At 49.1% G+C, this 27,814-nt stretch overlaps 1 protein-coding gene across 1 annotated transcript; it reads right to left on the bottom strand.

Annotated features, from left to right (window-relative positions):
* Nucleotides 1-1,213: 1,213 nt before the first annotated feature.
* Nucleotides 1,214-26,269, bottom strand: LOC144732242 (tripartite motif-containing protein 14-like). The gene is made up of 7 exons (XM_078613640.1): nt 25,145-26,269; nt 14,029-14,124; nt 12,153-12,386; nt 9,872-9,894; nt 6,979-7,115; nt 5,641-5,777; nt 1,214-4,990 (listed from the first exon to the last, which is right to left on the bottom strand). Exons 1-7 carry the CDS (start codon nt 25,736-25,738, stop codon nt 4,601-4,603), a joined length of 1,611 nt encoding a protein of 536 aa, XP_078469766.1. The 5' UTR covers nt 25,739-26,269; the 3' UTR covers nt 1,214-4,600.
* Nucleotides 26,270-27,814: the final 1,545 nt, after the last annotated feature.

Genomic DNA, 27,814 nt, shown 5'->3' with positions numbered 1-27,814 from the left:
GAATCGGCGTTTTATCCACCATGACTCCTCGATCGTGATCATTGTAATTGAGGTTCATATTGTTCGTGCAGCATTGACAAACGATTAAGGTCATAAGATATAATCTATGTTGAAAAATAAGAATTATCAGTGACAATGAGAGTCGCAATACTGCAGTGCTACAAAACTAACGATATGGATGTGAAATCTGTGAGTATGGGTCTGTATGTCAATCTATTGGTCATTTGAGTCTCCGGTTCTCTGTGTCAGTCTATGGGTTTCTATATTATTCTATGGGTCTCTATGAAGCTGGACAATTGTAAAGACACAACACAGCAGATATTCTTGGGTCTTTTGGTAACGTCACGTAGATAGGTTCAAAAAAATAACAAAAAACTACGACGTTTTGATCATCAGGAGAAAAAAAGATAACTCCAAAGCAGAATTTTTGCAACAGAAATATGTTTTTAAGAAGGATGTTAAACATGCCACTGACAAACGAGATGAGTAACTCGTATTACGGATAGCAGTCGAATACAGAACAATGCAATTAATGAGAATACAGTAATTAGAGGAAGGCAATTTTACACATCTTGGACATGTAATGAGAATACAAGTGGCTGAATATGTGGTTTTAACTGGGGAAATTAGAGGCACTACAAGAGGCTGGGGAAGACAGCAAATTCATTTACAGGAGCAATTTGCTAAATGTTATGCAACTGCGAGTATCTAATGCAAAGTCCCACAATAATATAATATGGACAGAGCGAAATGGATTGAAGGCCATGATTATATATCGACGTCTTTCCGGAAGGACATGGCTCACGATAGATGACTTCGATGAGCTATCATTATTATTTAGCAAGGACCACCTCAAGGATTGATGGTGCGCGTGCCTCATCACTCCATAGCCGAGTGTTAGCAATTCCAGTGTGTACCGTAGAGTTCACGGTGGTTCAGATGTCTTGTGACCACCCCCCCCCCCCCCCCCATTTATTGAACCCTGACATTTTTTTTCCTTTGCATATTAATTTCTGGTTTAAATACACCTTACTTAAAAACACATTAGGTTTTAGAGAATGTAATGTGGGTCACAAGACATCTGGACCACTGTGCATGTTCAGAGAAGTTCAAGTTCATTTATTAGGTATTTTAGGCCACTAAATTACAGTGGCAGCTAGGGGTGTACAACTATGCTTGTCTTCAATAAAGAGAAGTATAGTGCACACGGGCAGAGTTTTGAACATGGTTTATTGAAGACAACACGACGCACCCTTGGGCAGTGGTTCCCAACCTTTCCGAGTCTGTGCACCCCTTTTCAACCTCAGAACATTTCGCTGACCACCACACCCACAATTCATTTGAAATTGTTCATTTCCTTGGCAAGGATGTCATTTTTTATTATTATGACCCGCCCCATACTGGTGGACATCTGTGAAAAAGAGCTTTATATCTCATCGGATTCCTCCTCCAGTGTAAATGTAGTAGGTAGCCTCACGAGGCACCAGAGGTCTGCGGGCCACAGGTTGAGAACCGCTGCCCGAGGGAGATGTTCATGATTGCCACGTGACTCAATACTCTCCAAAACTGCCCCGTCGAACAACAGCTAATTAGCGATCTTAAGGAGCCTCATCACTTCCTGACACATGCTTTGAGTTCAAAAGGTAATATTCCGAGTACAGATTTACTTAAATAATGATTGCAATCTCAATGGAAATCTCTGTTGAAAAGCATTTAATTTACCTTAAAAATGCGTTCAAAACCCTGTCGTAAAAATATACCGTAGTAGATTTATGTACACTCCACATAAAATTCAAGGGCAAGGTCAATAATTTACAGGAACGCAATCTCTCTTTTAATGGACGGATTAATGCCTCCTGCATTTTCACTCATCCGAATCCCAGAACAAATTTATTACTTGTTAAATTAAGTTTAACCCACTTTATATTGCAGCAAATGTTGGCCTATTCAACTCATGTAAAGGCTTACAGCTTTTTCAAGCATTGCATTTGTTAGAAGTTAAATGGCAAAAATAAAATGTAGTTTTTTTTTAAAGTTATGTTTATGCAATTGCATCACACAACGCTGTGCAATCCGTAAACACCGAGGTGCGTATATATAAAAGTGTTCGTAGCCAATTGACGATGAGTATTTTTTCATGCCGGAGGAAACCAGAGCACCCATACAGATGTGACAGATGGAAATTATTCTACACTTGCTGGGAAAGGAGTTTCACAACATTTGTGTGAGCCACTAACCCTTGCTGTGCTGGATTACAGGAATGCACGGCCACTGCCCGGCTCATTAGACTACAGTCATTGAATAGCCCAACAAAACGAACTGACTAAATTATCCAAGTTTAAAACCTTATATTACAGTGAGGGAAAAAAGTATTTGATCCCCTGCTGATTTTGTACGTTTGCCCACTGACAAAGAAATGATCAGTCTATAATTTTAATAGTAGGTGTATTTGAACAGTGAGAGACAGAATAACAACAAAATCCAGAAAAACGCATGTCAAAAATGTTATAAATTGATTTGCATTTTAATGAGGGAAATAAGTATTTGACCCCTCTGCAAAACATGACTTAGTACTTGGTGGCAAAAACCTTGTTGGCAATCACAGAGGTCAGACGTTTCTTGTAGTTGGCCACCAGGTTTGCACACATCTCAAGAGGGATTTTGTCCCACTCCTCTTTGCAGATCTTCTCCAAGTCATTACGGTTTCGAGGCTGACGTTTGGCAACTCGAACCTTCAGCTCCCTCCACAGATGTTCTATGGGATTAAGGTCTGGAGACTGGCTAGGCCACTCCAGGACCTTAATGTGCTTCTTCTTGAGCCACTCCTTTGTTGCCTTGACCATGTGTTTTGGGTCATTGTCATGCTGGAATACCCATCCACGACCCATTTTCAATGCCCTGGCTGAGGGAAGGAGGTTCTCACCCGAGATTTGATGGTACATGGCCCCGTCCATCGTCCCTTTGATGCGGTGAAGTTGTCCTATCCCCTTAGCAGAAAAACACCCCGAAAGCATAATGTTTCCACCTCTATGTTTGACGGTGGGGATGGTGTTCTTGGGGTCATAGGCAGCATTCCTACTCCTCCAAACACGGTGAGTTGAGTTGATGCCAAAGAGCTCCATTTTGGTCTCATCTGACCACAACACTTTCACCCAGTTGTCCTCTGAATCATTCAGATGTTCATTGGCAAACTTCAGACGGGCATGTATATGTGCTTTCTTGAGCAGGGGAACCTTGGCGGGCGCTGCAGGATTTCAGTCCTTCACGGCGTAGTGTGTTACCAACTGTTTTCTTGGTGACTATGGTCCCAGCTGCCTTGAGATCATTGACAATATCCTCCCGTGTAGTTCTGGGCTGATTCCTCACCGTTCTCATGATCATTGCAACTCCACGAGGTGAGATCTTGCATGGAGCCCCAGGCTGAGGGAGATTGACAGTTATTTTGTGTATCTTCCATTTGCGAATAATCGCACCAACTGTTGTCACCTTCTCACCAAGCTGCTCAGCGATGGTCTTGTAGCCCATTCCAGCCTTGTGTAGGTCTACAATCTTGTCCCTGACATATTTGGAGAGCTCTTTGGTCTTGGCCATGGTGGAGAGTTTGTAATCCGATTGATTGATTGCTTCTGTGAACAGGTGTCTTTTATACAGTAACTAGCTGAGATTCGGAGCACTCCCTTTAAGAATGTGCTCCTAATCTCAGCTCGTTACCTGTATAAAAGACACCTGGGAGCCAGAAATCTTTCTGCTTGAGAGGGGGTCAAATACTTATTTCCCTCATTAAAATGCAAATCAATTTATAACATTTTTGACATGTATTTTTAGGGATTTTGTTGTTGTTATTCTGTCTCTCACTGTTCAAATAAACATACCATTAAAATTATAGACTGATCATTTCTTTGTCAGTGGGCAAACATACAAAATCAGCAGGGGATCAAATACTTTTTTCCCTCACCGTATGTACCGTGGTGATAAACCATTCTGAAAGTACTGTATTTTGGTTGAATTTGCATTACACCTTGTAAACTTCCCACTTTTAACTCTCACTAATGCAGTACTGATGTAATTGTTTTATGTTTTCCAATCTGTACATTGCTGCAATTTTCATGGGAACCACAATATATACAGCTTCCTCACTCCTGCCCCCACTGAGCCCTTGGCATTCCTCAATGTGATGTGGCTCACTGATGACCACTTATCAAGGCCACTGCTGAGTGTCTCTCACGCTGCAAACGAATACAGTACTTAATGTCTTGAAGTCCTGTCACCCAAAAGATTGTGCACAGGTAAATCTTGCACCTATGGCTTTAACCCTCACTGATGCAGCGTTAATAAATTCCATCAGCTGCAATGCATTGGTTATTGTTCTCATTCCCAATTGTCCCAGTATAATCCATGATTTTAGCTTGCACATTGATGACTTAAAATTAATTGTAGGTAAATTTTAATTAATTTTAGAAAACATGATTAATAAGTTATTAAGGCAAATGCCAATAACAACCCCCCCGATAAATTATAATTTGATCTGAAAAGTGATTTATAAAAAAGACCTTTCCAAGCCGCTCTCACGTAAATAATTGGAATCACAAAAACATGGCGACTACAGCTGCACAATGCGCAGAGACTTTCCCGCCAGGTAAAGCGCGGGATGCAGCGGCTTCCTGAACGGCTCTTCGAACGTGTACAGCAGGGCCATCGTGTCGGCGTTGTAGAAGGCCAGCACACCCGCCTCAAAGTTTACGTACACCCCGACCGCGTGCAAGGGCTCGGGAAACGCCAGCGGTGTTTTGACGTCGTCATGGTACACTAAATACTGTGCAGACCAGCACCACAATCCCCAGGAGATTCTGTTGCGCCCGAGCACACAGGCGGTGTCGGTTCCCTTGCGTTTGATGGCGCTGTAGGTCGCTCCCACGGCCCAATTGCAGCCGTCTCGGACATCCACCTCCCAGTAATGACAACCTGCGGCAAAGCTCTCGGAGCAAATGACCTTGAAAAAGAAACAATGGTGCAGAAACACGAGTTATTCAAACGTGTTCTTAAAAACATTGACAAATGCTGACTCGTACAAATATCACGAACTAACAACGTGCTGCGGAATTGCGCGAAGAGTAATGGTGGATAAAGTACTTTTTTGTTCCGATTTGGCTATTCATAAATTGCTAAACAAATGTTATATGGAATCGGCCATCATTTCACCAAGCAAGCCATGAAATCAGACAGCTTTTTATTTTTTTGTAATTTACTCGTTTTGTTCTGGATATCTCCAACTTCACCACACGCCTTGTAGGACTGAGTTTTTGAGCTGCAGTGAACCAATGATTATGCCGATTAGATGTACTAATATGGCTGTTGTTCACAATTTCACCCAGTAAAATAACTCATCATCAGTTGCTCGCCCCTGGCCGGAGCGTAGCAGTCCCCACTACCACACTGCCACGTGACCCCATGACCCTGAGCTCACCGCCACGCCTCGCACAGTCCAAGACCGAGGTGTTATAATAATACTACTTTCATTTAAGATAGCATCATTCATGCTTATAGCATCACATAACGCTGTACACTACCGTACCGTATGTGGATATACAGCACAGTGGTGTTCAACTGTAAGACTCGTGGCAATAAGATTGAGTTACCGACCTGCAGCGTTGAGTCGAACCGGTCTGGGTGGTTCGGATATCCTTGGTCCTGGCTGCACCACGTGACTGTATGCAAGTCCATGGACAACTTCAATTTTGGATGTGCGGAGTTTGGGTTCAGGGTGGGTGTTTTTCCATCTGTTAAAAGCAAACCATAAGTATATGAATTGTCAAACATTTAAAGAAACTGTACCAAAACATATTTTAAATGGTGTATTTTTAAACAGGTGAACATCCATCGAGGTACACATCATCTTTTTTAAAACACAGATCTGTGTGATTGTAAAGGGTATGTAACCTGATAGGCAAATGAGCAAAACCCAAATGTCAACAAAGCATGCAAAACACTAACGCAATCACACATCCTTGACAATGTCACAATGAAGCAACATGTGCTTTATTACACGTGAACATCTATAAACATCTGCTAATGCTATGTTACAACTAGAATGCGTTAACGTAGTATTTTTTAAGCGTCAATACAAATTAACCATGCACACCGCAGACATTCTTCCTATCTTACTACTGGCTGGATTTATGACGAGTCTGACTATAACCACATATCCAAGATGCCCTACAGAAATTGGGGCCACGTGCAGGAAGAGAGAAGGCTTGGGAGAGAGGAACGGAGAGAGAGATAGGAAGACTTATTTCGAGGTCTCTATCACGAGGGTAAGGGGGGCCGAGAGGAGGCTACAGGGCAGAGGGGGGAGAAATAGACCACGGGACTTGAGCAGGGAGGCAGGCTGCGCGATCCTGCACTGAGCCTGAGCCAGCGTATGATGGCAGTACAGCAAGTGGAATAATTTACATCTGTATCCATCTGTATGGGGATTGAGTGTCGCAACCTTCGTCGCCTCCTCTCATCGCGCGTGTGGGTTTTCTCTGGGTACTCTGCTTTCCTCCTACTTATATGGACGCCCACACAGCTTCATAATGGGCGCAGGCACTTTATGAGCAAAAAGCACTGTGTGGTTTTTTTAACGTTATTTTATGGATGCATCATAAAGGGTGCATAAAACGGGGCAGCACAACCAAGTCCCGTGACAGGTAACAAAGGACAAATGCACGACCCAGATGTTTCTGGAAGATTACGCTGCACTCGAGGTCACGCAGGGCCATTTGCTTTAAGGCCAGGCCTGCATAGGACATTTACAAAAATCGGTGGTTTGAATGTCACTTCTTTGTTAATGAATGGAAATCAACTGTACATAAATTCCCGTTGTGGACATCAGTTCCCTTTGCAGACATCATTGATATGATTGCTTGTGTGAATAGTTTTAACACTGCCACAACAATATAGTGTTTTAATGCAGGAAAAGGCATCTGTACAACTTACACGACAAGTAAGACCAGTTGGATTCAAACGTGGCCAGTCGCTTGTCCACACGTTTCAGAACAGACTCCATTTTCCGAGGATCCAGCTCACAGCGAACTTGGTTATCCACTTGGTCCACTCCTGCCAGAGATTCCATTCTTCAAAAAACACCGTCATCGTCACCATTATCATCCAACATCAAGAGCATCACCGTCGCCGCCACCACCACCATGTGGCTATAATAATCATCATTCCCGTCATCATCAAGAGGTGTATCATCAAGGTGTATCTTTATCAAGTGGTGTATCATTGCACCTCTGATTAGCACGTTTGGCGAAGTACAGTGCAAAAGAGGTTCAACATAGATACATACTGTCTAACTTTTATCCATGATCAAAACAAAAATAATTCAGTGACACCAATAAACTATGACGCTATTAAATAACACAAACACATTATGGTGTTGCATGTGATGTTTTTTTTCCATTATGAAGCAAAATCTGTCGGCAAGTAAAAATAATCACAAATTGAACGGTAAGATTTGACACCACTTGCAGCGTTTGTGACTCGAGAATGTTCATCAGCCGCATCTATCATGGCTACGCTGGGACTTCAGCCTCTACATTGGACATCCACGGATGAGCAGCTATGCACGGAGCGAATGAGAATGTTGGTGATGTTATTAGAGGGTTGCTCCAGATGTCTAATGACCCCCCCCCCCCCCCCCAATTATTTGACCCGTAACATTTCTTTGCTTATTCATTTCTGTTTTCACACCCATTGGTATACAAACACTTATATTACGTTTTAGATAATTAAATGGGGGTCGCAAGACATCTGGACTACCCTGTACAATGTCAAATAATAACTATAATCTTGGTTCATTCGGTAAAGTCACGTACGTAGAAAATAAAATTATAATTATAAAATAAAAAGCAAAAACCTACGACGTTTTGATCGCAACACAAGTGGTCTTCATCGGGCGGAGAGAAAAGAGGGCAAGCCTCCAAATGCAACTGCTTATAAGGGTTTCCAAAGTGAGTGGGCGGGGGACGAGAGTTGGGGGGAGGAGAGCTGATGCAGCGTAAACAGCATGGGCGGGGCAGCCAGTCAGACAATGGGGTAGGAAGGCGGTGGAGATAGGGGGAGAGGGGGGGGTAAGGGGAGAGAGTGGGGGTAGAGGAGACAGTAGAGGAGACAATGGATTGAATGGAGGAGTTGGGAGGAGGACTGTGCGTACACAGCATGGGCGGGGAGAGAATGGGGGGAAAGGGGTAGAGATAAGGGGGAGAGAGGGGGGGAGATGGGGGGCATTGCACCTCGCTACACACATCCACACTGTTGACTGGTAACCGACGGTTACCAGTCAGCAGTGTAGCGAGGTGAAATGCCCCCCCCCATCTCTACCCTCTTCCTCCACCCATTGTCTAACACACTTGGAGTGCGCCCTCGCCTTCAGCTCCACCTCTATCTCTACCCCCCTCTCTCCCCCTATCTCCACCCCCTTCCTACCCCCCCATTGTCTGACTGCTATCCCGCCCATGCTGCTTACGCTGCATCAGCTCTCCTTCCCCCAACTCTCGTCCCCCTCCCACTCACTTTGGAAACCCTTATAAGCAGTTGCATTTGGGGGCTTTTGCGCTCTTTCTCTCCGCCTGATGAAGACCGCTTGTGTTGCGATCGAAACGTCGTGGGTTTTTTGCTTTTATTTTAAATTAAATTTTAATTATATTTTATGATTTAAGTTTTATTTTCTATATACGTGACTTTACCGAAAGAACCAAGAATATGAATTCCTGCAGTCACGAAAGTTTTAAGTACAAATTTAAATAATATCTGTCCGGTAATGCGTTTGTAACATGCACATAATGATTGTGGTGGTAATGTGGGGAGCGGTCGTGTAGCAGTTTGCATACTAATAATAATAATAATTCCTGCAGTCACGAAAGTTCTAAAATTAAGATTGAACCACTTCTACGGGGAAGTTTTAAGCTTATCTTTTTTCTCTCTCTCTGGCGACTTGTTTTCTCTGCCTGTGTCCTCTTTAGAATGTTCACACTTAAATTCTAACTTAGCAATCTTTGAAATACGTAATCAACCAGGCTATGCGTTAATTGTGTGTTGACCGACCCTCTGTGTTGTATTACATTACATTTCGATATTTTACTAGGTTATTTAATTTTAGTGTGTCCTCCTGATTTTCAGGCTTACTTGCCGTGCAGCACCACGTCTGTTGACCACTCATTGATATGCTAATTTTTTCTCTAACCCCCCTTCCTTCTCTCTGCCTCCGCCCCCCCCCCCTGTTTATTTAAGGCCACCCCACAGAGACGATCACCCCTCTCTGTTACCTGTGTTGCTCTCGCTATGTATCTTGGTGATATCTGTCTGCTAATATGTCTGTCTATAGTTTTCTGGTTAGATTTTATGTCGCTATTTCATTATACCTGATGATGATTGCTTGTGTTGCAATCGAAACGTCGTATTCTATTATTTAATTTAATTTATTATTTTATCTTTAGACGTGACTTAACCGAAAGAACCAAATAATAGTTTGCATACTGCTCTACAAACCCGGCGAACCGAGTTCGATTCCCGCTCACGGCCAACACCAGTGACGATTATCTGAATCGGTCCTGGGCTTCCCCTAGGTCGACTCAGCCTCAAATTAATACCTGCTATGGTATGTAAAAACATCGCCGCTGGGGAGACAAAGGCGGTCGGACGTGGTGTTGGCTTCCCACACCCTCATGTGCTGTTCTGGCCTTCATAGGTGCTCGCTAACAGCACTTGCCCCAACCGTCTGCTGAGGCTATATGAGGGATCTTTGTCTTTGGTGGTGATGATTATGAATATGTGCAGATTACGCATGACAAGATCAATTATGGTGAGCAGACGTAAACATTCATTTTACCTCAGAGTGTTTGGCTTGCACGCCTGGAAAAAAAAAAACGTGTTATTAACGATATTATAATATTACTTGAACGCGTTGTTTATAGAATGTTAGTCAATTTACTGACCATTTTTTATGAAGCAAAAATACCGGTAAACGACATATTGTATCCAGTACTATATACATAGACCCATTATTAGCCTGTGGGTCTATGTCGAGTTCCAGTGCCGGGGTCGGCATAGAATCATAGATCAATGGCCGCATCACACGCACAGCTACTTGTACACAAACAGCAGCAGGTATACAGCAGATGAAAACACACAATCTGGCTTAAATAAACTAAATAGGTAATAGAATAAATTGCTTCTATTCATTTCCCCCGCCCCTTAGTTATTCTTTAACAATAAAGTTCGACGGTTGTACAGTTTGTTGTCACCAAGACATTCCATAGTGACCCATTATTCAATGGAATATTTAATCAATTATCTTTACGATAAATTATGTTTAAGATTTAAGTTTTTTTTTAATGGCTGCTTGCAAGGGGGCAGTCAAAGAGCCGCATGCAGCTCTGGAGCAGTGCCAGATTAAGCTAGTGCGGGGCCTGTAGCAAATGTTATAAAGTGGCCCTAAATAAAAAAAGACAAACATTAAAACAACATTTTTGACATGCATAGTAAAGTAATTGTATTTTTTTAAATTTCCTATACAGCCAGATCATACGACAAATCGCTAACCTTAATCACCCAGTCGTTCATAAAAGTTGAAGGCAGTATATTACTATAGTAATAGAACAAGTTCAGAATCACTGAACCGGAATTGATTGCTTGAAAGCATTTAGTGCGAGGCCCTTCAAAGTGCGGGGCCCGTAGTATATGCTACTTTTGCTACGAGGATAATCCGGCACTGCTCCGGAGCCGCAGATTTCAAATGCAGTGAGGACAGTTACCATTGATGCGATAATCTGATCGGTATTCCATTTGTTTACAACCCTTGTGTCCACCGATTGCTGGCTGCAGGCTTCCCCCCACCCGCGCGTGGCAGAGATGGGGGACGTTGGGCCGTGCTGGTCAGCATGGGCCACTGAAGGGCAGCACCAGGACTGGTGATACGTGGCAGTGGAGTGGGGGGGGGGCAAAGACTGGTTCTGATATCACTCGCCACCAATGTTAGCCGTGGCTGAGAATCAAACTCAGGGTGCCAGGTAGCGTGTGGCGCAAATCACTGCATCTTTGCTTCACCCTATTTAATGATATGGATGTACAGTACAATATTTAGATATATTTACACAATTCACATTAGTGACGTCAAATTCGCCGAGATGATGGTGTGAGCTCTGTTTAAGGTAACGTAAAAACACAACACAGGTGGAGCCACTGGGAAGAGGCTACCGCCTCTGACCAAAGACCCTGGTGGAACCATCAACCGCATCAATACATCGACAGGTTGTGGTGCGTACATCTTCATAAATGTGTAGAGTAGTACAGGGACATTACGCCATGCGCGCCTTCCGGTACGATGATGTCACAGGAAGTGACGTCATGTGCGCCTTCCGGGGCAATGACGTAATGTCTCGGGGAGATACTGAGGGACGACCCGGTGAGGAACACGGTCACTGTGGAAGCCCGGAACGGTAGATGGTTGAGGCAGGAACTAGGGGTAGGGTAGAGAGTCTGGAGAGAGCCCGGGAGCTAGCGGGGCGAGGAAAAGGCAGAGTACAGGGTCACTGTGGAAGGACCCTGCACGGTACCCCCTATCCCTGGTGAAGTGTCTACCCCTTAATAACCCTAATAAACCTTCGGTGCGAGCCCTTACCTCAAGACTGCCTTCGCGTCGTCCTTCACTCTACAACAAATGGATTATTAAAGACACAAGGCACAGTAATGCAATCGTGGCCATGCAACTCAAACTATGGACCGTATAGTGAACCCACGGCCGTCTGCGCTCCTTCAACGGAAGAGGAGGAACAGCAAAACGACACTCTCTGTCTCTCCTGAAGCGCTCTCTTCATGGCCAGCAGCAGACCTCGAAATTATAATAATATAAGGCACAAGCCACGGTCGTGCGATTGCGGCAATGTAACCCAAACTATGGACCATATAGTGAACCCACTGTTGTCTGTGCTCCTCCAACGGACGAGGAGGAACAGCAAAACTACACTAACTCTCTCTATGTCTCAAGCCCTCTCGTTGTGACCAGCAGCAAGACCTCGACAATGGTATTTAGAAAGAAAGAAAAAATAATTACGGTCAATTGCCCAAAGCGAGTATCGTACGTGCTGTGAAATGGGGGGGGGGGGGGTTACCAGCAGGAAGGTGAGCGAGTCCTCTTCTTTCAGGAGCCACCTCATGTGCGCCTCCGTCTCGGAGACGTTTTTGAGGTAGCGCTCATGCACCTCGATGCGAGCCTGCAGCTGGGCCATCACCTCGCGCAGTTCGTCGTTGACGGTGCCCATTACGTGGCGCTCCTCGTCGTCCAGCAGGCGCCGCATGTGGTCGTACTTCTGGCTCACCTTCGACAGGACCGTCGAGGAAGATTGCTGCACGCAGGATATAATGACAGCAGGCGGTCACATTTTTTGCGATGAATGACGGCACAGATCATAACTTCGGTCTATGGGAGGAACAAAAAATGTACCCGTAAAAACTACGTTTTTCACTATAAATCCTTTATATGCGTGGCGGCTAGAATCCTCTCGTCCTCTGGCTTGAGATGGCTGCCACCTATGGGTCAGATGATTGTCTGCCACCATTAAGCAATTGGTAATTAAATATTTTTTTTTCCATAAACAGTGTAAAATTTTGGAAAAATTTTTTCACGAAAATTAAATGTCACGCACAACAAGTCTGTGTGCAAAATGTCAGCTCGATTGGATCACGGGAAGTGCGTTAAAAAACGACCGAAAGATTTGCACGGTCATAAGCAAGCAAGCACGCAAGCAAGTGAACTTAATATAAAGGATTTTAAAAAAGAACACGCTTGACCTTTTCCGGCATTAATACAGTTCTGATGTTCAAACACCAAATAGACCTCGATTGTGGGAGCAGTTATGCCTAACACTGGTCAGACGAGGCCATAAAGGCAGCTGTAGCTGTGGTGTAGGCCAATCAGTTTCGAAGACACTGCATATGTTATTATCAAAGCACGTTTGTTTGCAAGTTTTACCGCAAGCATATGTGTTTAATGCAGACTCGGTGCCTTGCAATAGGTGTTGTCAATATGGTGTTTGATCATCTTAACACCTCCTGTATTAAGGCCGGAAAGGATAAAGCCTATTATTTTTTCATCAATTTGATACCGGTAAAAGGGTCCTATAGATTGTAATGTTGGTTGTCATTTCAGTGCTAAACTTAATAAGGCCTACATGTAGTTGCATGCCTACACAATGAACTACGTACTGCATTATATTCAATCCTTGCATATGGCGAGAAGTTTACGAGCTCGATGCCAATATTGAGGTCTGCTAGCCATGACAAGAGGGCTTCAGGCGAGAGTTCATGTATTTTTGCTGTTTCTCCTCCGTTGAAGGAGCGAACAATACTGTACGAGAAATTAATTCCCATTGGAGATATTGCACAGAGCAGTTCTTCAGTTTTGGTAAACTGATCAATGGCACAAATCGTGCACGATGGCGATATTTGCTGTGGCGGCAAAATTCTGCGGATGGGAGGGCACTTTGCGTGCCACGACATGGCGGTTTAAAGGGCCACCAGTACCCCACACGATCATCAAAGTGCCAGTGTGCCTGGGGTTGGGGAGAGTGGGTTGTGCCACAGCGACTTAGCGCTGTCAACTCTCTGGGAGGGGGGGGGGGTTCGCGAATGACAGTGACAGCTTTTACTGACTCTCCGAGAGACGAGGGAGATGCACATTGTCCTGTCTGACGAGAAAATATTGGCCCGTTTGCCATTCCCTTATCCCTCTCGATACATTCGTGTTTATTTATTATCTTGAAAAGTAATATTGACCTTATTTTGAATATATCATACATTATTCACTACCATAATCATGTATTATTCAGTCTTATTCACAGGTGTCACTATGCTCAGAGAGCATAGCCGACTGTTGCCAAACTGTGCTTGTGAGTGGAGTGCAATGAGTTTGGTGGAAAGTCACCACCGGTGGAACTTCCCACAAAACTGGAACACGCTTTACGGCCCTGTGGCATGCTGGGCAAATACCTGCACAGAATCAGAGGAGTCTTTCAATTCATTGATGTATGTCTTTGAAGATGCCTTTCTGTCGTCTACACGTTCCATTGCTGTGATGATGACATTCTGAAATACAATGCAATTCATCCGATTAGATAAGAACATTGGGAAATTGCATTGCCAATTTAAAAATATACAAAATAGGGCATCTCTATTATCTATATCTTATTGCTCTTAATAGGAATTTAGTTAATTGCAAAGTCACCCCACCCCTACCTCCTGTCTCCACCCACCACTACTTTCTGTGCCCACCCACCCAGGGCCAAATCATGGTCCCGTGAGGCCCTTGGGCATGTGTACTTTTAATAATTGATTTGTCAACGGCTAACTAAGCTCTCAACAAACGATGAGCCCTCGGTCTCACTAGCTGGCTTTTTAGTGCAGCTAATTTGGTTCGAAGGGCAGCTAGCTGGCAAAAATGGCAGCTAACTAATTTATGTTAACAAGCTGAATCATATGGGCAGCTAGCTAGGGAAAATGGGCCGCTAGCCGAAATAAAGGGATAGCTAGTTACGGCAAGTCAAATAACGAAAGGCTTGCCATAATATGACGCCCCTCAAACTGTCCTGTTATGCAGAATGAACTGACTTGGTGAATTTTATATCATGTCACAGCGTATTGTAGCGTGCCAACCAGTGGCTCAGTTGTACAGAAGCACTGTACTCTCCGAGAGGCTCTCGTTTTCTTCTTCTTCTTGTTCGTCCATCAAAGTCGATGATGACCACGGCACGTTTGTCATTTTGTTGGGTTTTGATGAGTGCGCAGATGGCTGAAGAGGCCAATCTGAGCCCGGAATTATCTGTGGCACACTGGACAGGTCAGGGAGGATGTAGAGCTCTGGAGGTGCAGCCACACGTCCTTCCTTGGTAGATTTGCGCTGCTGCCTCTTCAAGCTAGCACCGAAGCTTCTCCTACTCTCACAGAGGACTGCCCCAGACAGGTCCGTCCTGTGCTAGGGATTCCCAGCTTTTCAGGTCGAATCCAAAGCTCTTCAAGGAAGCTTTAAGGGTGTCCTTGTAGCGCTTTTTGGGGCCACCTTGTGCTCGCTTGCCATTCTTCAGCTCGCCAAAGAAGACTTGTTTTGGAAGTCTCACGTAGGGCATTCTGGTCACGTGGCCAGTCCATCTAAGCTGTTCCTTCGCAAGCAAGGTGTAGATGCTGGGGATATTTGCCTTGCTGAGGATTTCCGTGTCAGGGATTCTGTCTTGCCATTTGATCCTCAGCAGTTTCCTCAGACAGCTCAAGTGGAGATGATTCAATGTCTTGGCATGGCGCTGGTAAAATGTCCAGGCTTCGCACCCATACAGAAGAGTTGGTAAGACAACAGCCCGGTAGACCTTCAGTTTTGTATCCTGCTTGATGCCAGTCCTTTCCCATACCGAGTCACGTAGACGTCCAAAGGCTGCACTGGCCTTGACAATCCTGATGTTAACTTCATCATCTATGTGAACAGCGCGAGACAGTGTACTACCAAGGTAAATAAACTTGTCAACGGCTGAAAGCTTTTGCCCATTCACAAAGATGGTTGGCTCAGTGTAGGTTTCCCAGGAGCAAGTTGGTATAGTCTCGTGCCGCAGTGACGTGGCTTGCGGCTTTATTGGACAAAACATGGTCATCGCCTCTCGAGTCTGCCAGCCTCCAGAGCAACAGTGTCCATTATATTTCATCCACGTCGAACAGATGCCATCGAAGCAGGCCTTAATTATTCACCAAACTATAGCCCGATCCAGTTCCAAACTCCTCTCACTCCACCCATTTATTTTATGCTGTCTCTGATTTGATAAGTTGTGGCAGGGATTAGACCGAAGTTTGATGCCTTAAAACCAGATATCATCGCCCACATTTTAGACTTTATTGCAGTCTAGACTCCGAAGCATGATTGATCAGGTTAAATGTATTCCGCTTGATCAGCGAACAAGGGGAGGGTGCATTAATTTAGACAAAATCTCACTTGGGTTTCTTAATTATTGTCGGGACCAACGTTTGTATTAATACATTTTTACCTAGCTATCGGTTACCATCATCATCCTGCACCTGACAATGAAAATATATCCCTAAGTGATACTGTATTCCATCTCGCTTCACAAGCTAAGAACATTTATTATTGTTGTAGAGACGCTTGGAAAATCGTTGGCTTCAACACGCAACGTCGACTGCTTCCAATCTGCCACCCCTGTTTCCATCAACGCACTCGATAACAGGATCCACCTTCATCAATGCAAACAAATTAATGCATTCCTCAATTAGACCCTATTTTTACGACCACATCTGTGGGCATTGTGAAAACAACTGAGTGGTCATTGTATGGCAGCCTGTATTAGACCCACCAAAAAACTAGATATCCCTCCAAAAATCACTACAACAAGTTCAATACACATTAGAAGTTCATGGCAGACATGCCAAATGTATAATATCCTGGTGGTTAAACATGCTGCAGACTCTAGATATGTACCGATGGTACTTTGTGTTATTGGACCATTGGCGCCTGCTAAGAGTGTGGAATTGTTTGTATTATTATTTTTTGTGGCAGGTTTTAATGGGTGGTGAATATATATAGATGGCGTGCTGTCATTCAGAGGTTGCAACCATGCGATATTTCTGCAGGGTATTTACGGCTCTGTTGTGTACACATGCATCTCCATGGAAATCATCAAAACAACCTTCATCTCCATTCTTAATCTCCACATCGGCCTCCGGTGACGGAGATTTAAAAAAAAGCTGTCAGAGTTTTTATAATTGCTATTTTGGTTTGGAAAGTGCGAGGTGATGACACGGCAGATAGGAGTGCAAGTCCGTCAATCGGTGTGGCATGTAGAGATGAGGGCAGATTACGTAACTAATTTGGTGGGTATGTAATGTAGTAACTCGGCGGGAGACGACTTCACGGGTAGCACACTCTTTTATTTCACCAACTATAGTTACACGGGTGACTAACACCAGCTATAGTTACTCGGGTGACCAACACCCACTTAGTTACACGGGTGGCTAACACCAGCCTAACCCACACGGTTCTCCTGGCTACACCAACACGGGCTCTTACGCCCCGTAGCCTCTCGGAACACACCCAGCCGGGGTGTCCGTCTCGACTCTGGGTCCCACAGTCCCGACCCACATGGGCGTCGGACCACGGGTCCCACAGTCTCGCCTCCGAGCCACACAGGGCCCCGGTCCTGACAAGGACAGCGGGACTAGGGGTCTCAGGGCACTACTTCTTCAACTCCGTCTTCAATTTTCAACTGGTTAACAACAACCCCGAGTGCTCCCGCGCGTCCTCTTTTATGTCCATCCTGCGGACGTCGCTGAGAGCACCCATCCCATTTGACCAAACACTGCGCGCTGCCTACGATCCCCTTTTCTCACCTCGTGTCAGCGCGCACAATCCCCTACGCCGCGCCGCCCCGTACTCACTCACTCCCGGCGCGCGCATCCACACCACGCCCACATGCGTGCCCAACTCCGCACCCCGCGCCGCCCCGTAATCCATCACTGTCGGCGCACGTCAACACCACCACTACATCACCCCCTACCACATAGCTCGCAGCCGACCCGGCTGCTATAAAAATTTATTACTCCCCCCCCCCCCCCCCATGTGTGCCCCGTAACACAACAACAATCACAACAAGAACAATATGTACAATCCGGCGAGTGACAACAATAAATGTGTATGCAAGAAAAAAATTTCCGACTCGTGCAGCATCCCATTCTTTCCGAGCGCCCCTTGAACGGGACATTACCCCGGCAGAGGGGGAACGCGGCGGCGAGCTGGGGTTTGAAATTTTTTTTTTTTTTCTCTTCATGAAAAGTGTTGTGTCCTAGCACGAGTCCGCCTTGCCGGTCCGTCGTACGGCACCCGACGCGGTTGACCGTCTGGTGGTGCCGGCAGTCCAGGAAGGCACGGGCCAGGCATCGGAGATCCGCGCGTGCCGCGGGGTTCCGGTTCCCGACGGTCAACAGCCGTCAGGTCCGAGACACCTGGGGGTGGGTCAGGCGGAGACACGTGAGGATCAGCCTGCGACACATCCCTCCCCGAGTCGACGGCCACATCACACGCTCGGTCGCCACGGCACAAAGTGGGGTCACGCGGTGCCGCGAAGGGTTTCAGTCGGGAGGGGTGCACGTACCAACGGCGTTTTTCCCATTTAATCTGTATACTCTGGGGTCGTGCAACACGCACAATTTCCACCGGTCCCCTCCATGGTCTCAACAATTTAGGGGACGTAGCCAACGGTGTATGTGGACAATGCAGCCAGGCCTTATCGCCTGGTTTCCAATCGTGCGTATGCACCCTTCGTTCATGCAACCTTTCGTTCGCGATCTGCCGAGACCGCAAATTCAATCTCGCAGCCTCTCGCGCTTCAGCCAGTTTGGCGATATTAAATTTGATGTGGTCTGCCAATTTAGATTTTTCGCGTGGCTGGGAAATCCCCAGTTGGACGTCCATGGCCGGATCGGCCTCCCGCCCATACATGAGAAAAAATGGGGAAAACCCCGTCGCCGCATGAGGGGCCATTCGATAGGCCGCAAGTACCCCAGGTACCTGTAAGTCCCAATCAACCTGATCGTTGCAGACCTGTTGGCACAGCATAGAAGTAATGGTCCTGTTCAGACGTTCAACCATTCCGCCAGTCTGCGGGTGGTACGGGGAGGTACGCACTTTCTTTGTACCCAACAGGTCGCACACCTCGCGCAACAAAACACTCGAAATTTTTTTCCCTTGGTCCGTCAGCAAGCGTTCGGGGGCGCCCTTGTCCAAAACATAGCCCTGGACAAAGGCGTCCGCCACTGCCGCAGCCGACTGGTTGGCGAGTGGCCATGCCATGGGCCAACGGGTAAAGTACTCTACGCCAACCAGCAGGTACTTATTACCCCTAGGTGTAGCGGGAAAAGGCCCCAAGATGTCGAGCGCAACCAGTTCGTTTGTGCGTGAAACCTGAATGGATTGCAGCGGTGGATTAGCCGCTATCGGTGGCGGTTTTATTTGGGCGCACCCTACACATCCCTTAAGGATGTTCGCCACGTCGTTGCCCATCCCCGGCCAATAATAGTCTCGCTGGATTAGGGCAAGCGTTTTGTGAAAACCCAGATGCATGAGTCGTTCATGAGCAGCCAGAACGACCCTCCCCCGCATAGCAAATGGCACAACGAGCGCGTGACGCCGAGACATGTTGTCCCACTTCATCAAGAGGCCCTGTCTGCACACCCAGGAACCGACCCGCGTTTCCCCCCCTCCGGGAGCGTCAACCTTCCGACGTAGCGTGAGTAGGGAGCTGTCGGCCATTTGGAGACGGCCCCACTCGATGAGAGGCAACGCTAGTAACGAGTCCGTCCCCGTAGGAGCGTCGACCCCCGTAGTGTCAGTGGCTGCGAGCAAAACTTCCGCGGGGGCGGCGACAGGGGGTTTACACCGCGCCGATCCCAGCAGACATGCGCATTCCGTGCGCGGCGGCAATCGCGACAAGGCATCCGCATTCGAGTGGCGCAATCCCTTACGGTAAATCGTCGTGAATTGGTAGTCCTGAAGGACCTCCAACCATCGGGACAATTGGCCGGAGGGTTGCGCCACCCGCATAGCGTATTGGAGAGCCGCATGGTCCGTACGAACCACAAAAGGACGGCCGTAAAGATACGGCCTGAACTGCTGTATAAAAAAAACAATCGCCAGCAATTCACGACACGTTACGCAGTAGCGTTGTTCCGCAGGTGACAGAACTCTGCTACCGTAGGCGACCACCCGTTCGACCCCTCCGACCACCTGTGAGAGCACTCCCCCGATACCCGTGTTACTGGCATCTGTGTCGAGCAGAAACGGTTGCGTGAAATCGGGGTAACACAAGGGGGGAGCCCGCACCAAGGCGTCACGAAGGGAGCAGAACGCAGCTTCCTCTTCCGGCCCCCAGTGAAACCTCACACCCTTAGCCGTCAGAGCGTGCAGGGGCCTGGCTATGGTGGCAAATTGTTTGACAAAACGACGGTAGTAGGAGGCGAATCCTATGAAGCTGCGGACTTCAGTGACCGAGGTTGGCGTTGGCCATGAGCTGACGCAGTGCGTCTTAGCAGGGTCTGTCGAGATCCCTGAACGGCTAACGATATGGCCCAAGTACCTGACCGATTCCCGAAGCAGGTAACATTTTGCCGGTTTAAATTTAAGTTTAGCGGAACGCATCCTGAGGAACACCGCTCTCAGTCGCTGGAGGTGCTCCTCAAAAGTCCGGCTGAAAACGATGATATCATCGAGGTAAATCAAACAGGTGTCCCATTGGAGTCCTGACAAAACCAATTCCATGAGCCTCTGGAACGTGGCGGGAGCGGAATGTAAGCCCATGGGCAATCGGTTGAATTCAAATAGGCCTCCCGGTGTCCGGAAAGCGGTTTTTGGTTTCGATTCGTCATCGAGGGGCAATTGCCAAAATCCCGAAAGCAGATAAAGCGTCGAAAAAAACTGTGCTCCCGCCAAGGCATCCAGCGACTCATCCATCCTGGGGAGCGGATACGCGTCGGCCATTGAGATTTTGTTTAGGCGGCGGAAATCGACACAGAACCGCAAGGACCCGTCCTGTTTTTTAACAAGGACGATGGGAGCACCCCACGGACTGGAAGAGGGCGAAATGATGTCGGCCGCCAACATGTCATTAACCGCCGACTGCACATGCTCCTTCTCGGCTGGGCTGAGCCGGAAGGGATTCTGTCGAATAGGGGCCGCGTCCCCCGTCGCTATGTGGTGGCGCAACAGGTCTGTGCAGCCAATATCATACTTGTGTCTGCTAAACACGTCAGCGAATTCGAGAAGCAAGCCCCTCAACGCACCCAACTGCACACTAGACAAGTTGCTAGATCCAGCACACAACGAGTCCAACCACTCTGTCCCCTCCTCAATTTGAGGATGCGTATCGACCCTCGAATTCGCGTGAGCAACGAGCTGTTCCTCGACGGGTAGCGGCGCCGCGTGAGCCAGCACTGTTCCCTGTGTAATTACGGCTGGCCGCGACCCCGTATTCAGGACCATAACGAACGGCTCACTGTCCGCCCGCACCATGGTCTGAGCCACCGCTAAGCCGAGGCCCCCAACAGCTCTGTTAGACGGCCCCAACAGAACTCCCTGTCCCCCCGCATCCACCCCGAGGGGTTTCCTCAATCGAAGGGGTACCAACATTTGCGATCCCGGGGGTACCCGCACAGTCTGAGTTGCCAGCGCCTGCACCGTCGCACAAACCGTGCGTATTTTAGTAGGACTCGTCAAAAATGCAACCCGCCGTCCCGATGGAAGCTCAATGCAGGCCTGATCTATGAGAATTTTGATGGGCATTTTAGCCAGAAAGTCCGTACCTAGTAAACAAGGAACTGCCAGCGATGATGATACAAAAATAGGATCCGCCAATTTGATATCGCCAATAGAAATAGTCGCCCGAATCTGGCCGATGATCCCCAAGGATCCCCCGTTTGCCGCGTAAAATGGTACGTCCACCGGCAAAAGGGGTCGACATTGGATGGGGAGGATGTTATAAATAAGGTCCGAAATGATAGTGGCTGACGCACCCGTGTCCACAAGCACCCGGACCTCAACCCCGTCAATGAACCCCGTTACCACAGACGACCCGGCCGACGCAGCCACCATCCTGTGGGCCAATTCGGACCATTCGACTGCTTTCGGGCCTTGTACGAACCCCCCTCGCCGAACCGAATCCCCGGTACCCATACGCGGTCCCCCCACCGCGAAGCGGCGACCCGAGTGTGCCGTATATGTGGACCGAGCGTATGAGGTGCCGCGACTTGCCGGGTTTAGCTGGGACGACTTGTGGCCCTGGTCGTCGTCCGGACGTGGTCCCGTGGCGCGCTGACGCGGAGCCCGGCACCCGGACGCGACGTGACCCCGAAGGCCGCAGTTGTAGCAGACGACGAGGGACGTCGTAGGTTTCGGTTGCTCCAGCTTGCGGGATGAGCGTGTGGGCGAACGACCTCCCGTTCTCCACTCCCCCGGACTTGATACGGCGAAGGCCTCCTCCCGAGCCGCAGCAGGCTGAGGCTCGGCGACCATGGCGGCAGGTGCCGCGATCCCCGCCGATGCGCAGATGACCGTCCGCTTGCGCTTGAGGACCTCGTATGCGTGAATACTCGTGGCAATCCCCAGGGAGCAGATGTCCATTTCGTCCGCCGTATTGATGGGGACTCCCAGGTCGTGAGCCAACGCCAGCAGCTGCTCCATCACCATGGCGTCCTTCCCCTCCTTGTCCATGCGGGGAAAAGCTGCGTCCGCCAGGGCGAGCAGCGCCGTGCGATAGGCGAGCGTTGTTTCTCCAACCACCTTGCGCCATTCGTAGAAATGGTGGCGACAGGTCGAGGGCGGGCCGAACACCTTGGCCATTAGATGTAGCGCGGCCTGGAGCGTTGAGCGAGACGACCTTGGGGCAGATGTGAAGGCTGCAAGCGCGTCGTCGTCAAGCGTCGCTGGCAGCGCGCGTAGGGCAGTGGTGTCGGACCACCCCGACATTTCTTGATGTGCGAGGAACCTTCGTTGGAAGGCTCCCCAGTCGCCCCCGTCCGCCTTGAACGCCGTCAGCGCGGGCAATCGTTGCTGGAAGACCCGGTCGTCGGCCTCCGAGGAATGATTTTCCCGCGCGCCGCTGTGGTTATAGAAAATGTCGGCTCCGTCTGCAGGCACATGATGGAGAGCTCTGGTGCGCGCCGATGACGCGGGCTGCGCTGAGAGGAGATCTCCGCCCACGTGGTGTCCGCGCTTCCCGCCAACCGAAGGCGGACCCTCAAAAACGGCGCCAACTTCAAAACTTTTGGCGCGAAGCGCCTTCTGGCAGGATCCCTCCAGCCGCGCTCCCTCCTCCAACCCCCGCAGCCGTCCCTCCGCCCGCGGAAACGGTGATGTCCGCCAAAATTGCAGCGGCGGCGAGCAGCAACTCCGCCAGGCGGGAGTGTGCGTCCTGTAGGCTGGTGTCGGAGGCAAGCGGAGCGTCGGTCATCGCCGCGAAGTGCTGCATCGGCGGCAACTCCTCGTCCTCTCCTTCCGAGGTTTGTGTCTCCGGTACGCCGTCGTCTTCCCGATCTCGCTCGTGGGTACGGGTAGTCTTCCTAGTATCCATTCTTTCCTTTGAAGACAGGTTTACTTCTGACGCCAGTTGTAATGTAGTAACTCGGCGGGAGACGACTTCACGGGTAGCACACTCTTTTATTTCACCAACTATAGTTACACGGGTGACTAACACCATCTATAGTTACTCGGGTGACCAACACCCACTTAGTTACACGGGTGGCTAACACCAGCCTAACCCACACGGTTCTCCTGGCTACACCAACACGGGCTCTTACGCCCCGTAGCCTCTCGGAACACACCCAGCCGGGGTGTCCGTCTCGACTCTGGGTCCCACAGTCCCGACCCACATGGGCGTCGGACCACGGGTCCCACAGTCTCGCCTCCGAGCCACACAGGGCCCCGGTCCTGACAAGGACAGCGGGACTAGGGGTCTCAGGGCACTACTTCTTCAACTCCGTCTTCAATCTTCAACTGGTTAACAACAACCCCGAGTGCTCCCACGCGTCCTCTTTTATGTCCATCCTGCGGACGTCGCTGAGAGCACCCATCCCATTTGACCAATCACTGCGCGCTGCCCACGAGCCCCTTTTCTCACCTCGTGTCAGCGCGCACAATCCCCTACGCCTCGCCGCCCCGTACTCACTCACTCCCGGCGCGCGCATCCACACCACGCCCACATGCGTGCCCAACCCCGCACCCCGCGCCGCCCCGTAATCCATCACTGTCGGCGCACGTCAACACCACCACTACAGGTACACCAAATCACCTGGAATGCGCGCCCAGTCTCGTCAAGATTGGGCGGTTGCGTGGATGGGCGACCGCCCCCGTGCACAGACAGGTAGTCAGAGGGCTGCCGGGCCACGTGGTGGGCAGTGGAGAAAATAAAGACCACCTAAAATTGCCATCTTCCTATCCGTGTCTCTCCTCCGCGCTTTCAGTGACCCGTCAATGCGTGCTAATACATCGTACGTACAATGTCCGGGTGACGAGACTGCAGCGCTATTGTCACAAGACATGTCCAGTAAAGCCACGAACCGCCGGTGATAAAAGTTCATCACGCACAAAATCGTCAGGGGCTGATTTTAAACGAGAATTCATCATTTAAAAGCTGTGGCGATGATTTCGGGAAACACAAATCAAATTTATGTTTAACATTCGTTGGAAGCTCACGCCGTGAAACAAATACGCATTCCATGTATATTAACGTCACCATGTATTGGCACGGTGTGGTGCCAATATCCGTGTCGGCTGTCGTTCTCGCGGAAGTTAACCTCGCGCCGTGGTCCCGGTCGTAGGCCGTGGGAAGTGGTTCGCGGAACTGATGTACATGTATTTGTTTTGTTGTTCACAAAACACCAGGGGTGTTTACTGCGTGGTGGTGGTGCGCGGTGGTGCAACGGATCGCGCGCTGCGAACCCGGCGACCCTAGTTCGATTCCCGTTCACGGACAACACCAGTGACGATTATCTAAACCGACGTTTGGCCTCCCCTAGCTCGACTCAGCCTCAAATAAGTACCTGGTGCAATGTGACATCACCACTGGGGAGACAAAGATGGCCGCGCGTGGTGCTGGCCACTCACGCTTCAACACACCGGTGGGCTAAAGCAGTGAACTATTTGTCTTTTGTCAACGTGACACTTTTTTACTGATTGGCCGTGTCGGGTGGTGGAGGGTTTCGACACATTTATAAATAACGCGATCTAAACCCAAAAACGTTGATTATGAGTTTAGTTTTAGCTTATATGCCTATATATATGCGGTTCCCGAGTGTCCGTCAAGCTCCGAATCTCCCAAACGGCACGTGGGAGGAGGAAATACAATACACAATTGTTGCATAAACGCCGTGTGAATATACATAAGGAATATACGTAGCATTGCTTTATTCATGTAAATGAACGTGCTGCTGAAACGGACAAGAAAACGCCACACGAACTCGTCAATGCTCGCGTCCGATTTTCCGCAGTAATTTCTTCCCATTTCCAGCCCCCCCCCTCGCATCTCCCGACTCCCCCCCCCCGCCACCCGTCCCCGCGCCTCCCTCTCACCTTCCTAGTCGCGTGCTCCTCTTCCACCGTGGTCACGTCGTGGTGCTTGTGCTTGCCCGCGATGGTGCACGCGGAGCACACGAGGCACTCGTCGCGCTTGCAGTAAACCTCGAGCAACTTACGGTGCACCTTGCACTTGCGCTCGCGCAGGTTGATGGACGGGTGGACCAGTGGGTGGTCCCTGAACTTGTCCAACTCGATGTGAGGCCTGATGTGCGCTTCGCAGAACGCCGTCTCGCACTTGAGGCAAGTCCTCACGGCGGCCACGTTCTCCTCCATGCAGATGTCGCAGCGGGTCGCGGCCTCTGCCTCCTCGGCGGCGTCTCCGGACGAAGAATCCCGCTGGCTCCCGCCGCGGCTGCCCGATCTGCGATCGGAGTTCTTGGAGCCCCGGTGGCTGCTGCCGCCACCGCCATTGGCGCCGCTGTTGGCGCACCGCGAGCACTGCAGGGCCGCGAGGTTGGCCACACGGCCGTACGTGCGCTCCATGCAGGCCGCGCAGGTCGAGTGGCCGCATTGCGCGGAGCCCAGGTCCGCCGGCTCCAGGCAGTCGACGCACGACGCGTCCAGAGAGCTGTGATGGGCCACAGCCATGCCTCGGCTGTGCCTCCCGGATCCTGCTGAGCCCTCGCTGTAGCTTGTTCCAAGTTATGTTGCCAAGTAGGTGCCCGGGCACTTACGCAGGACCCAGGATGCGCACGATCTCTCCGAGCTGTGCGTGTGTGTGAGGTCAATCCTCAGCACGATATTAAGTGGCGATTAAATGACCCGACTTCATTGACAACTGGAAAATGCCTCAAGATGTACTCTCAGCCGCATGCGTACGTGAATGTGACCGCGAATGACTAAATGTGCAGGTGGCGATGAGAGACAGCCAGGAGTGGAGAGAGGCGGCGGTCGTGGCTCCCTCGGGTGCTGCGAGGTGACCCGGCCTGTGGTGGGAGCCACAGATTGAGCCGTGTGGACCGCACAGATAAAGACCTTGACACTAAACGCGTCTATGACACTTTGTGAACGTCAGCGGCTGGGTGCGGCCAGAGACCCGTAAACGCCCTCTGCGCTCCATTAGCCAGAGAGGCTCGGCAATGTTGCTTTTCTGGTTTGACTGGAACGAACAGGAGGGTGCTTATCGTGTACGACAACGAGACGAGGAATGTGCTGTTTGCTTTGTGATAAATGAGTCAACGCTCATGACACAAAGGTGCGTTGTGTGTAGCTGTGGACTTTGGTTTGGGCTGTTTCGCTTGTTTTTCTTCGTCCATAGCAACTGGTAAAACTTTGGCAACGGCCCCTAAAGATGGTGCAATCGACCCGGAGGCGGGGCAGGTGCAGTGAGAAGGATTTCCAGCCGTACCACCTCACGCCCCATTTGTTCTCACATTGGCGAATATTAAACCGATTTCGTTAAACTGTTACCGCGGCACCACGTGTATTTAAACTGGCTCGCCATGAGAATGTGGACTCCACCTGTTCCATCTGTATGGGATAGAGTGTCCCCCCCTCGCACGCGTGGGTTATCTCCGGGTGCTCCGGTGTCCTCTCGCGTGTATAAACACTCATTAATCGGCCGATAACACCTTGAGATAGTGGACCGCAGAGTTTGGACAATTGTTGGGAGTTCCATCTCGCTTGTATGTGGTTCCACCTCGCGCCTCTGAATCATTCTCTCTCCGAGAGCGAGGGGATACTGTGCGGCGCGTTGCACGCGGCCATTATTATAACCCGCACGTCCTTTGGACGTTTCCGTCCGTCCCTCCAGACGTGACGTCCTTCCAGCCAGCAAAACGTTTTTTTAATATTATAGTACAATATAATTTATATTCTTTGGTTCTTTCGGTAAAGTCACGTAGATAGAAAAATAATAATGAAAAATAAAGTACATCTTTCACACTCTCTCACACTTTCTAACACTCTCACACTCTCTAACACTCTCACACTCTCTCACACTCTCACACTTTCTCACACGCTCTCACACGCTCTCACACTCTCTCACACGCTCTCACACTCTCACACTTTCTCACACGCTCTCACACGCTCTCACACGCTCTAACACTCTCTCACACTCTCTCACACTCTCTCACACTCTCTCACACTCGCTCACACTCTCTAACACTCTCTCACACTCTCTAACACTCTCACACTCTCTAACACTCTCACACTCTCTCACACTCTCTCACACTTTCTCACACGCTCTCACACTCTCTCACACTCTCTCACACGCTCTAACACTCTCTCACACTCTTTCACACTCTCTAACACTCTCTCACACTCTCTAACACTCTCACACTCTCTCACACTGTCTCACACTCTCTAACACTCTCAAACACTCTCTAACACTCTCTCACACTCTCACACTCTCTCACACTCTCTCACTCTCTAACACTCTCACACTCTCTCACACTCTCTCACACTCTCTAACACTCTCTAACACTCTCTCACACTCTCTAACACTCTCTCACACTCTCTCACACTCTCTCACACTCGCTCACACTTTCTCACACTCTGTCACACTCTGTCACACTTTCTCACACTCTCTAACACTTTAACACTCTCACACTCTCTCACACTCTCTCACCCTCTCTCACACTCTCTCACACTCTCTCACACTCTCTAACACTCTCTCACACCCTCTAACACCCTCTCACACTCTCTCACACTCTCTCACACTCT

The sequence above is a fragment of the Lampetra planeri genome, chromosome 42 (genome assembly GCF_965212315.1).
Source record: "Lampetra planeri chromosome 42, kcLamPlan1.2.h2, whole genome shotgun sequence".
NCBI lineage: Eukaryota > Metazoa > Chordata > Hyperoartia > Petromyzontiformes > Petromyzontidae > Lampetra > Lampetra planeri.
The sequence above is the reverse complement of the archived record's forward strand: the minus strand, read 5'-3'. Positions and strand labels throughout refer to the sequence as shown.